This window comes from Dasypus novemcinctus, chromosome 3, assembly GCF_030445035.2.
Source record: "Dasypus novemcinctus isolate mDasNov1 chromosome 3, mDasNov1.1.hap2, whole genome shotgun sequence".
Lineage (NCBI taxonomy): Eukaryota > Metazoa > Chordata > Mammalia > Cingulata > Dasypodidae > Dasypus > Dasypus novemcinctus.
In genome coordinates, this window is record NC_080675.1 from 3132273 (window position 1) to 3145915 (window position 13643).

At 42.4% G+C, this 13643-nt stretch overlaps 1 protein-coding gene across 1 annotated transcript in view; it reads right to left on the bottom strand.

Moving 5' to 3' along the window:
• Nucleotides 1–448: 448 nt before the first annotated feature.
• Nucleotides 449–13643, bottom strand: part of RCOR1 (REST corepressor 1) — a 101336-nt gene continuing 88141 nt past the window's right edge. The window contains exons 5-10 of the mRNA XM_058291366.2: nt 13124–13285; nt 12213–12331; nt 9793–9871; nt 6958–7152; nt 837–914; nt 449–620 (exon numbers count right to left, since the gene is read on the bottom strand). Of these exons, the coding sequence (XP_058147349.1) occupies nt 534–620; nt 837–914; nt 6958–7152; nt 9793–9871; nt 12213–12331; nt 13124–13285 (720 nt within the window). The 3' untranslated portion in view covers nt 449–533. The remainder of the gene's footprint in view (nt 621–836; nt 915–6957; nt 7153–9792; nt 9872–12212; nt 12332–13123; nt 13286–13643) is intronic.

The following is a 13643-nucleotide window of genomic DNA, read 5'->3' on the forward strand; positions in this document are numbered from 1 at the left end:
ACACAAGCGAGCCTTACCCCTCTTCCAGATAAGCAAGCACACAGGCTCTCACAGCGCAGGCGCCAGTCAGTGCGCTGCGGCAGGGGGACGCAGGCATGTCCTCTAGAGGTGCCCACAGAGGACGGGCCGCGTCCTGACGCTCCCGTCACCCAGGCCCGTGTCGTCTCGCCTTAGGTCGCCCGACAATTACCCTACACTTATGTGCACGCTGGAGTCTTCTTTTCAGGATCCTCAGACCCAAAACAGCTACAACTGTATAATCTAAAGTCAATCTGCTGCTTTCAGGATTTTGTTTTTGCTCATCATTCAGAGCTCAACAAATAACTGCTAAAATGAAAGGCTTATACCCTTAGAAACTGAGAGTCCCAACTTAAAATTTACAACTTGTGAAACATGGGAAGGGGCTGAGGGACGCTCAAAGGGAATGCAGTAATCTGGCTAATATGACGCCCCCTGGAAGAGAGTGACCCTTCAACGTGAATGGTGTGCAGGAGCAGGGCAGGGTGAACCTTCCCTCAAGGCCAGCACTGCGGTCAAGCTCTAGAGAGAACTGTTCTCATACCTTGTACGGCGAGAAGCTGCTCTTCTGTGGTCCAACGTGCATTGAATTTCTGAACCATCTAGACATTCAAAATAAATCAAATTAGCACATTACATTTAGAGAGGAATATGTCCTGAGGGTTTAATGAATCTATCTTTTTCTGTCAGAATTTTACCATCAACTATACTTCAAAAATTCTATCTATGCCTTGCTCTCTAAGAGATGTATGACATGGACATCAAATTCCTCGACATGTGCCATTTGAGTTTGCTGTCTGAAGTTAACATAATCCTACCTCTGGAAGTCGATATGGTTCTATTCCACCATCAAGTTTTTCTTTGAGAGCACTGTTTGTCTGTTTAATATTCTGAATCTATGAGGGGAAAAAAAGATGTTCATTTTAAAAACAGAAGGTATGAAAAGAAAAAAACAACAACAAAAACCAAAAACCAAGAGCAGAGAAGCTCTAGACTTTGACTATAGCCAAAATCTGAGGTCTCTGTATTATTCATCCTAAGTGCATTCAAGTAGGTTCTTCAATTGACTTGCTTAAAGCAAACAGGCAAGGTGCCATAAAGGAGGGGATGGTGGTAAAAGGCTCGTGTGGGGGAAGCAGAGTGAGACTGAGAGGTGAAGAATTTTGTCTGTTTTTTATAATTGTTGTTGAAATAATAAAAATGCGTGGGCTGAAGCGATGGAAGCACAATTATGTGCTTATACCAATGACTGTACACTTTGGATGCAACTGTATGCTTTACTAATATTTATCAAAAGAATTCATTTGTTGAAAAAAAAAAAAAAAAAAAAAAAAGGCTCACGTGCATACAATTTTAGCCAGTGGATGATGACAGGGAATCACCTGGACAGACAGAGATCTTGGGTTTGACACAGAAAAAAAGGAAGAAATGACTGGGCTTCTCAGAATACAGAGTCCAGTTGAAGGAGCACAGCAGCCCCGTAAACCAGGGCAGGAGGAGCTGCAAACCACGCGAGGGAGCAGGGGCACAGAAGCGTGTGCTCTGCTCTCAGCAGAGGGCACTGGTGCCAGGCACTGGGAGAACTCCAGCCCTAGCACTTGTCTTCTCTGAATAATCACACAAGCAAGTGCATGCTCATCCCTTCCAAAGAAGAAACCAGGACCTTAGAGATGGAGAAGGGGTGAGAGTGGAGTGGAAATGGTGGGGGGTCTGTTATATGGACATTCTTTGATAGTTCTCTCTCTTCTGTCCTTTATACTTTAACAATTTTAAAGAATTACAGACTCACAAGTCCTTCCCTCCTTCCTTCCAAAAGGTTGAGAGAGGGGTGGGGTGGCAGGAAAGCTCCATGCTGTTGGCCGAGTGGCCAATAAATAGGATGCAGCGCTCTAAGGACCAGGATCTGAACGCGTTTGCCTTACTGAGGGCTTTGGAGTCGGCCAGTACCGCACACTCCATTTAACACCAACTCAGAACAAAAAGACAGCTGCAAAGAAAAATATAGGGAACATGCACATAAAACTCACCTTACACTAAAGCCATAAATGGGGACCCTGATTTATTGAAAGGTACTTTTATTTCAGAAGAAAACCAACTGGTCCGAGGAGTGTATTCATGGTCACTTCTCAGGGCAGCAAGGCATGCTCAGACCAGCACTGTCCAACAGCAACGTTCACAGAGCAGCCACTCGCCACATGCTGCCACTGAGCACGGGAGCCGGGGCTACTGTGTCTAAGGAATCAAAGTTTTCATTTAGCTAGTTTCAAGCGGCCAGGGCCTAGAGTCCTGGAGAGCATGGTTAGACTTTCACTCAGGGCTCTTTCTGTTAACAATAGGCCATAAATATTGCAAGTTACTCAGATTATGTTCACTGAGTTCTCCTAAGGCCAAAAACTAGACTTGGAACCTTCAGACAAGGAATTCTCAAAAGGAAGGGACTGGGACACGGTCGGACCCCAGCTTTCCAACTGAGAGGGTCTCTCTGTTCCCTCTAATTGGCCCAAACCTGGGCACACGGTGCACTGTGATGAAGTAGCATGTATTATTCTCCAGGGAGATGGAGTTTAACAAACATGCTCATTTTCCCTCTACAGTCAATAGAGAAAGAAGCATGGGGAGTAAATGAAAAGCTGCAAGACGAAACATTTAGAAATTCATTACCCAAAATTAGCTTCTAAATTCTTATTCACCTACATCTCTCTTGCAGAAGCATTCTCCTTATCAAAAATATCCATATTTACTCAGATTAAGAACAGGGGTAGGTACCAGCGTCACGGCAATGGAAAGGAAGTAACAAGTTGGCTAAGAAGGAGGACACAAAAGTAATGAGCATTAAAAAACAAAGAAAGCAAGCCAGGAAGAAAAGAAACGGGCAGTCTGCTTGGCCCCCTGCCTTATCTAGACCTCCCAGTCAAACGCAACTTGTTCCTTCCTCCTTCACTGTGTGCAGTGACTCCTCCCACTCCACTCTCCACGTGGAGGAAGACTGCAGTGCAGCAGGCACCGTCCGCTGGCTGCTCTAAGAGACGTTTCCCCCAGCTCTTCCTTGCTTTGCTGGGGAATGACGATGTCCCTTGGGGCTAGGTACAGTCACACTGCAAAGCTCCACCCATGAGGACATATGCAGAAGTTGGCTAGAGGTTTTTTTCTTTTTTAATTAAGAAGTTTAACATACTTTAATTTTTTTTTAACGATTTCTCTCCCCTCCCCCTTTCCCTGTTGTCTGCTCTGTGTCCATTCGCTGTGTGTTCTTCTGTGTCCGCTTGCACTCCTGTCAGCAGCACCCGGAATCTGTCTCTCTTTTTGTTGTGTCATCTTGCTGCATCAGCTCTCCGTGTGTGCAGCCCCACTCCTGGGCAGGCTGTGCTTTTTTCACACTGGGCAGCTCCCCTACGTGGGGACACCCCTGCGTGGCAGGGCCCTCCTTGCACCCATCAGCACTGTGCATGGGCCAGCTGCACACGGGTCAGGAGGCCCGGGGTTGAACTCTGGGTTTGAACCCTGGACCTCCCATGTGGTAGGCAGACACTCCCCCTTGAGTCAAATCCGCTTCCCTTGGCTAGAGGTTTCTGAGAAGGCATTTGCTTTCCCTGACAAGAGAGACCAACAGGCGAGCAGTATCTCCGTCTCTTTCCCTTACTGCCTTGCCTGTAGATGTGATGACTGCAAAATGTCTTCTGCAGCTTTAAACATGAGGCAACAAGCAAGATGAAAAGCCAAATAAGCTAAGGAGGGTAGAGTAGGAAAAGTGAAAGACACTGAGTCCTGGAGAGCGTCACTCTAGCATGTAAGCAAACCCACCGATGCTGGGGTGTCTCTTTTACAAAAACAAACCCTTAATCGTTGAAGCTGTTGTCAGCAAAGGTTGACTGATATTTTCAGGTGAACTTTCTTAACTGACACACCACCCAAAGTGGGGGCATCCAGAATAAAATGCCCACTGTATGACTGACCACCTGCCACTTTGAGTCAAGTGCATTTGGCAGTGAACTCACTACTCAAACTGGTGCTCTAAAAAGCTGTGCAAAGCAAACAATCCTTTTACTTGTAATTTAGACCCTAAGCTGCCCTCTTCATCAATGTCAACTCTGAATTCAGAAAACAATTCCTGCTTGGCACTGCTCTGAAAACCACAGATGCGTTTATCAATCTTACCACCGTCAGTAGCATCTCCATGGAAGAAGGGGTCTTCCTGTCTGTCCTCACGTGTTAACACCAGACAGCAGCACTAGAAGCCCACCTCAGCGGAGGGGGAATGACCCCTTAGAGAGCGAGACGAAAACAGGGCCTAGGACTCACAGCCCATCACGGCGCCTCTTCCAGTGTGAACGCAGCTTAGAGTGCCCACACATGGCAGCCCTCATCATCCTACAAAACGGGGCAGGCCAGGATTAACGAGCCCCAAAGATTAAGTGATTGTCCTAAGCCGAGAGCTGTGCCAGCAGCCACAAGCAGCAGGCTCGGATTCCACAAGACACGCTGCCTTCCTGAACCAGAAGTGAGGAGGCAGGCCCCCGGCCTCTCACTGGAGAATTGAGGGCTGACTTCCATTCCAAGTTAACCTTCCAGAGGAACTATCAAGACTGAACAAGTCAAAAGCATCAAAAAGAAGAAAAATCAACTATCAATCCACAATTTGCTTTAAATTCCAGAGAGAGAGAGAGAGAGAGATGTGAAATAATGAAATACTGGGCTAGTAGACTTACTTTTCTATTTAAGTGTATTACGCAATCAAATAAAATTGAGGGGGCGTCTCTACACACCAGCCTCAAATAATTAGAAAAAGAACAAAGGAAAGTCAACACCCTTTATAAGAGCAGCAGAAAAGTATCATTTATCTAAGAATTAAGCAGAGGATGCGTAAAAGACTAGAGAAAATATCAGAGAATACACAAACTCACGGAGACAGCAAGTGGCTACCAGGGGCAATGGGTGGTGAACGCAAAAGGGCTGCAGGGCTTCTGTCTGGGTGAAGGGAAAGCTCTAGCACTGGGCACTGGTGAGGGGACCGCAGCACTGGACGTGAGCAGTCCCACTGAGCGGTACTCTCGGGAGGGGCTGGGAAATGAAGAATCAAAAAGAGGGGCAGAGGGAGGGAGGGCAACTAAAAGACAATGACAATTAAATGCAATATATGATCTTAGATGGGATCTAAGAATGGAGGAGAAAATGATCAAAGGACATTATTAGGAAATGAGAAAACTAGAATATAGAATGTGAACTTTATAAAATATCAAAGTTTAAATTTCTTGAATTTGATAACTGCATTTAAGGTATTACATAAATGAATATCCTTGTGCTTAGGATATATGGAAGTTTTATGTTAACAAATATACGTGCAACCTGCTCTCAAATGTTCAGAAAATAGGCAGAAAATCAACCCATCGAGTGGAATAAAGTTTCTAAGATAACGTGGGAGGACATCTTCATGACCTTGAGAAAGGCAAACAGTTTCTTAAAGGTATTGAAAAAGAACAAAACATTAAAAAGGCAAGGCTAAGAAGTTGCTGTTCTCTAAAAAATACAGAACTTCTTCTATTCATTAAAAGAAACCATCAAGAGAATGAAAAAACATACTAATTCATCCGAAGTATAAAATCAATAGTATCTGGTATAATCACATTGTTGTGCATTCATCACTTATATCATCATTAGAGCATTATTTCAATAATAATAATAATAAACAAAAAACTGTATGTTTTATTAATATGCATCAAAAAAATTGATTTGTTAAAAAAAAAAGGGCAGACAGCAAAGAAAAAAAAAAGAAATGAGCAGGAAGTGGATGTGGGTCAAGCAGTTGGGCACCCGCCTCCCACACGGGAGGTCCAGGATTCAGACGGGGGTGGGGGGCAGGATATACACAATACAATAGCTAATAAAAATGGACAAAAGAAGATATGTCACAAAAGAGGCCAACAATGGGAGTGAGCTCATCAGTTTTTAGGGAATTGCAAAATAAAAATTACAACAAGATAGCCTACAAACCCAGCAGAATGGCTAAATCCGGAAAGACCAGCACGAGCTTAGTGAGGCGGTGCAAGGCTTCTCCACCAGGGCGACCCTGCTCCCCAGGGGTCAATGAGCAAAGACACAAGTGGGGAGGGTGGGAGGCGCCACGGCCCCTGGTGAGAAGAGGCCGGGGTACTGCCCAACATCTTACGATGCCCAGGACACCCCACAACAAGCGAGTACGCAGCCCAGAATGCCCGCAGCGCGGAGGTTGCGCAACAAGAGCTCACACAAACTGACACGCCTGCTGCCCAGCAGCACCTGCCAGTGCTGGCCATATGTGCCCTGGACAGCCCAGCGATCCCACACGTGAGGGACAGGTGCAACAGAGATGCAGGCAGGTCAGAGGCTCTCGACCAGCAGCAAGGGCGCCCTGCAGCGGCAGCCGGTGTGAGGAGCAGGACGAGGCCTCCGCACTGCGTGGATGGGTCCCACGGGCAGAAATGAAGCCACCCCATGTGGTCCTGTTTAGGTGAAATTCAAAAACGGACGGAGTAGCGCGTGGTTCTCATGGTCAAAACAGGGCTCACCTACTGGGAAAAGGGGTCAGTGAGTGGAGGGGGGCATGAGTGGAGCTTCTGAAGCGGCGTGCCCTTCTCGAGAAGCGCACTGATTAGGAGAAATGAGTGTGGGTTGGGGGCACAGACTCCATTTCTTGATCTGGGTAGAGGTGACTTGGGTGTGGTTCACCTTGTGAAAATCACTGATTGATGATATGTCTGTGATTTGTCTATCTTCTGATACGTGTAATATTTACATTTAAAAGCGAACTTAAAAAACAAACAACGGGCCAGTACCCAAGGCGTTCTGTCATTCCTTAGAAACAACACACTCTTGAGATTTGTGAGAAGAAAATACACATGCGTGAAGAATAAAAACCCCTCCCAGGGGCTGGGGCCTCCTCCCTGCGGGCCTGGACTCGAGCACCTGCCGCTTGATGGAAACCAGCTCCATGTCCAGCTGCCTCAGCACCGTGGTGGCAGCAGTGGCGTTGGCAGAGACGGCCTCCACATCTTCTTGAGAAAGGAACATTCCTTTTGGAGGTTTCCGCTTCGCTCTGTTTTTAGCCTGGGTGCTGTGTTTTTCTTTTTTGACCTGAGGAATTGTCTCGGTTGGGGGCACCTACATGATGGACACATTAGGTAAATGAGGCGCTAAAAAATTAAAACTTCATGTCAAATGAACAATAGTAAGTATATTTCCTGAACATGGCCCCAAATAATCTAAGACAAATACCATCTCATCCCGTAATTATAATAGGTAATTTAAAGACAAAAATATGGACTAGTGAATTTTGACTAAACACTTCTCAGTGAACTCCGTTTCCTTCTTGTACAGATTGACCCCTATTCCATCACTGTTAATGGTAAGCATTTTTTCAGGGCCCAGTGTAAGAATTCTGAGGTTCCTATAGCAACACAGGAAAAAATTATCAGGAGGAGGGGGAAAAAAAGTCAGTAGTTCCCTCACATTATAGTTTGTTGGTTTTTTTAAGAATAGGGAGCTATTTTCTCCCAAAAGCCCCTAACAATTCAAATGGGACATATCACCACAGGGGAAAAAAGTTTCAGTACATGTACAAAGACAAATATCCATAAGCAATCATTTAACTCTTCCCAATATGAACTCTGACTTTTCATACCTTTTCCTTTTGAATAATACTTAAATTTTTAGGGCAACTTTTAGAATTTGCTACAAAAAAATATGTGCTAATCTAATTCCATCTTTAAACACTGATTTGTATTTATATTTTCTATAAACGGAATCACACAATAGACATCACTCTGTGTCTGATCAGTTGTCACGGAGGGCCAGGGATGGTGACGAGGGAGTGGAGTGACTGCTAAGGGATGGGGAGTTCTTCTTTTGGGAGTAATGAGATTGTTCTACAATTTTTGTGGTGATAAATGCACAACATTGTGATTATACTAAAAGCCAATGATGTACACTTTGGACAGAATGTATGGTATGTGAATGTATCTCAATAAAAGTGTTTAAAATATGTATATATGCTGTCATTTAAAAATTCATACTGATGCTATTTTTCTAAAATGTATTCTCTAAAAGCAAAACCTTTAGAAATGAAAATCTTGGCAGAGAAAGGATTATATCTTACTTATAAAATTTTAAGAACAGGAAGGTTTTTGCAATTGTACCTAACCTCATCTGAGTAACAACACTTGCTGATAAAGCTGAAACAGCTTCATGCTTTTTGCTTCACATTAAAAAAAGAGAGAATGTGGCTCAAGCAGCTGAGCGCTTACCTCGACAAAGAAAGAAACAAATAACGAGCAAAACAACAAGCAGACAGACAAGGGAGCCAACATGGCTCAGTGGGTGTGCGCCGGACAGGCCTCCCGCACAGGCGGTCCCGGGTTCAATTCCCGGTCCCAGTTGCTCAAAAAAAAAGATGATGGACACTATGATTTATTTTAATAATCTATGTACTGTACAGCACTATGTTGTTTATTAAGTTCATCTATTGACCTGTATCTGATTTTAGTACTTAAAAGAAACTAAGATTTAACCTCTTTTCTTTTTGAATCAGAAATTGTGCTATATAAATAAAAATTACAGAAATTAATACTCTCATTTAGCTAATCCCTGAACAACCTTCCTATCTGTGCACTCATAAAAACCACTGGAAAGAGAGCCCTTCAAAAAGGCAAGTTTCCAATTTGAAGATAGTGTACAAATATTTAGCTATGAAATCATTTCAGCATTGTGTATAATAGCAGAAAGAAGTAAAAAAACAATAGAAATTTATAGTTAATTTATGAAAGATTCGTAGGATGAACATGCAGCTATATACAGAAATATATTGACAAAAGGTAAATTTAAAAGATTATAAAAAATGACAGTGAGATCCCTTTTGTATATATATATTCAGCAATTTTATAGCGATACATTCGTATATGAGACAATCCACTTTTTATAGTGAATACAGATTGAGAATGAGGAATATATGCATCTACATTTCACAGAGAAAATAGTGTGGAAAGAGAGTCATCAAAACATCAACAGTGGTTATGAGTAAGAAATGTAAATATTTTAATTTTCTTTTTGTTTAGCTGTTTTTCCTACTTTGTCTATGAAAAGCTTACATTACAATATAATTTAAAATTTAAATATATCTAGATTTGTATTTTCAGGCTTTACGGGATAGAGAGCGAGCACTGAAAATTTCACTCAACTACAGGTTCTGTCTTCAGAAAAATACCTACATGAACGCAAGTGAAAGTCAAAAAGGGGCCCTCGAATCCAAAGACTAAAACGTGCTTGTGTGATGATTTTCAAGATGTGAGGGGTTGTAAACCCCCTGGCCCGCCCGCAGATGAGCCCACTGCTGCTTCTCCCTCGGGAGGGCCCGCCCCGCTGTCGCCTCGGGAACCTGCACCTGGGCACCGGGAGGTGTGAAGGGGGCAGGGAGCTGGCTGGTTCTGCGGCCTGGCGCTCATGAGCACCGCTTTTTAAGCTATGAGCTATAATATAATGGCTTAGGAAAAAACAGTGAGGACTGGTACTGGGCAAAACCCGCACTAAGTGTTCCTAGCTAGGTACTTCCTTTAAAGCTTCCTTTACCTGTCTTGACAAACAAAATTTTAAGTTCTCTAAAGCAAAGTCAGCATTATTTAAAAAGTCACGTCATGATGCTTTGTACAGAGTACTTGATATATGAAGTTGGTTGAGTAAGAGGAATGTTGTACTTATGGAACGAGTAATAAAATTTATCCACCTAAAAATACTAGGGGAAAAAAATACCTCCTTCTTGCTCTCCTTGTTTTGATCAACCTCAATGTCAATAGGGTTATTTCCATTTGTTTCTTCCAGTTCATCCTCACTGGAAGACAAGAACAGGTTACTGAAGGATTATTTTATACTAATTCTATTTAATATACAAATATAAGCAGTAAACTAATTTAATGGCAGATTTAATATAAAAATAGTATGTATGTTTTCAGAACATCTTTACAATTCAAATAAAATAATACTAACTACATAGTTCTTTTAGTCTAAATGAAAAAATATTAAAACAGATTTCTAACTACCCAAATCAGGTCTAGAACATTACTGATTTACATTTCTAAAGTGTTTCCATATCAAAGGAAGGAACTCTCAATGGAAACTATCAAATTTAAAAGAAATTCACTTATATCTATAGGAGGACTAGAACATGATCGTGAGAAGTAACAGAGAAATTACACAAGAATAAAGTTCCATTGCTTTGGAAACAAACTCCTCAGAAAGTAAAAATGAATTTTTCAAGTCACAGCCATACAAGTCTTAAAATGGGAGATGCCTTCTGATGTCCTGGATTAACTGACATTTTAAAATTAATTTAAAAAAGGAAACACATTTCTATGGTACTTCAAACGCTCATTACTATCCTTCCATGAAGTAGTAGTTCATTAAAAAGCCATGTAGCAGGCAGGGAACTCTACTTTAAAAAACGAGAACATCGAAGGCTTGTGAAGTCAAGCAACCTGCCCCAGCAGGCACAGTTAAAAACAAGTGAGAAAGTGGAAAGCGGTGCTGGCAGGACACTTGGATCTGCAGTGCCAGCGCTCCACTCTGTCTCAGTAATCCATCCCAGGTGCCCACGCCACTGTGCTATACCCACTCTGCCCCCAACGTGGTGAGATGTTCTAGCTGAGGAAAGGGTGTGTGTTAGGAAAGGGGCCTGGGGTTGTGGGAATTCTGTGACAAGCCCTTCCATTATTCTCACAGGCAGCAACCTCTCAGGTACCCTGCCATGGCCAGCGTACCCCTCTGCCGTCCACACCCCAACAGGAGTGAAGGTGTGGGAGGTGTGGGCGCACCACTGGTATAATGCAAACAAAGCACCTGGGAAGAGAGAACGGAGGTGTACCAGCTGATACGTTCATGATCTCATATTCAGGGATAACAGATCCTAATCTATTTGTTGATTTAATTATGATTGCTGCTTGGTAGAGAATGTACTGCTTGTAGTAATCAATTTAAAACCATATAATGGGAATAAATAGCAATTCTAATCAAATGCTGCCACAATATTAAAAAAAAAATTTCAGTGGTGCTTGTCACCAATCCATAAAGAGGCCCACCGGTGTGTACACTGTAGACCCTAAAAACAAGCAAATGTACCAAGGTCAACAATTTTATAGAATCTTGGAATTGGAAAGAGCTTTGGAGATGTTTTCAACATCACTCTCATGTTATACTTGGGCCCAAAGATTTTAATGATCCGAAAGTGATCCTTGGCTCTGTCTTCATGTTAGTCTCTTTCACCTGAAATTATAAAATACTGTCCTGAAAGGGGACCTCAGAGATCATCTAGTTCATCCTCCATTTTATTTTGTATTAATTTATTAAAATATATTATAGAAAAGGTGGAAAAAGTAATTTTAAAAATCACTATAGTCTTACCACCCTAACACAAAAATACATTATGCTCATGTACGGCCTTCTGGACTTTAAGCATCTTTATTTTGTTCATTGCTTTTGCTTGATTGGGTTCTTTGGCATTTTCATTTTAGAACTGAGGAAACAAAGGCTTGGGAGAGGGGAGTGTTACGCTAACTTGTAGACGGAGCCTAGAACTGACTTCTAAATGCGAGCGTCAAGCCATGTGTACTACTCTATGCTGTACACAAGCCTGAGGAAAGACTGAGAAAGGGAGGTTCAGAAAGGTGTTGTACTCACTAGGCTATCCTATTAAATCTAACGTTCTTTAGAAATCATGGAACGTTTCTCTTACTCATACAGACACACAAAACAAGAGGATCAAAAAAAGGGAAAACGGAAATCTAAACTGTGTTGTGTTTATATACCAAAAGCAAACATGTCAAATCAATCTTGTAAAAACATACCAAATAAATTTTGACATAGGAAATAAAAGGTTCTTTATTAGTTTAAAGGAAACCTGAAGGGAGAGGGAAAGACTAGGGAGGAAACTGCACTCCTTCAAAATGGAAGTCCCCTGACTGCAGGAAAGGGTGGTGAGGGAGAAGAGCTGACCCATGGAACACGCATCCTTCAACACAATTGAGACTTCAGCTCAAGACTACTTCTCCAAGTTTGGGCTCCATCCAGAAGTTTCTAGGGGGAAATCCAGTTGTACTATCTTTTGTAACTGCCAGGAATTCCAGAGACTCAGAGATTCCCACAAGTGGTGAGAGCGCCTGTTGCAGCTGTGGGCTTACCTCTCCTCGCGCTCCCGTTTCTGTTTCCGGGCATGGCGATCCATCACGCTGGTTTTAGTCCTTGTCTTTTTCCAAGAGTAGTAAAACTTCACCAGACTTGCAATAGATTTATCAGGAAGCTAGATATAAAAAATGAGTTGGTTTGGATTTAAAGCTAATCTTGAAAAATCAAGTGCATTTCGATATATTTAATAAGGGTCACTCTCACATACTCAGAAATGTCTAAAGTCACAGAGCTTTTTTTCTGATAAGGAAAAATCTGATAAAAGAAATATCATCAATACCCTTTCATATTACTTAAGTCAATACACCTTCATATTACTTAAGTCTGTACATGAAACTGACCCATGAAAGACTGTAAGGTCAGTTCAAGATCAATCAGAGTTTGAACACTCTTCAAGGTTCTTATACAGCTTTGGGTTTATTTATTTTTTAATTCATTTTAGTACTTAACGCAAATATGAATAAGCTTTAAATTTCAAGAATCCACTAAACCAGCTTTCTGGAATGTTTCCCCAGGCAGACAAGGTCCCATGATGTCCTACCTCACCGAACAACCATCACAACTCAAAAAAGCCTTTCCCATTGATCTAATCTCTGGGGAGTCCTGACAACAGGGATTGGAGGTGGAGAGTGGAGATGCTGCTAAGAAGCCAGGAAGTGCTTCCCGGCTGTAATGCGAGGCCCCCAACCCACAGGAGCAGTGGTGAGTCTTCAGAGAGCTTTATTAAAAATGGGAATATTCATGTTGAGAATGATATCTTTATGTCTCCAGTATAATAGAGAGGAAAGAGGAGAGAAAGAGAGGGAGAGAGAGGTAGAAAGGGAGAAAGGGAGAAGGTGGGAAGAGAAAGTAGGGAGGGAAGGAGGAAGACAGGGAAAGCAAGCAAGCAAGAGTTTCATTTACTTACCATTTGTTGGATTCTATGAAAAGTTTTCCCATGAAAACTAAAGGCTTGCTCAAACAAGACTTTATCTTCCACAGTCCACTCATCTGGGAATGGGGTAAAGTTGGGCAAATCGGCCAAAGATTTTTCAATATTGTGTTTATGCCAAAAAAGCATCCCAAGAGCCTAGAAAAAAGTATATCAGTGAAATTTTAGACCAAAGACTTGAATGAAACATTAAAATGGGAGTCAAGTTGGCAAAAGAGCATGCACTTCTTCATACCCAAGTGGCACAGTGTTACCTGCCCTTTTCACACGCACTCATTTCATTCACTGGCACTATGAGATAAATCCCATTACTCCCACTTCTCAAAGTAGAACGTGGAGGACCTTAGAAATTACCTAACCAGCCAACTGTCCCGGTGCCAGTCAGCAGCAGAAGTGTGATCCCAACCCAGGCAGTGTCGTTCTAGAATCTGTGCTGTTACAAAAGCACTCGATTGTTTTGTATACTTTTTGCAGGGAAAAAACACACACAAAAAAC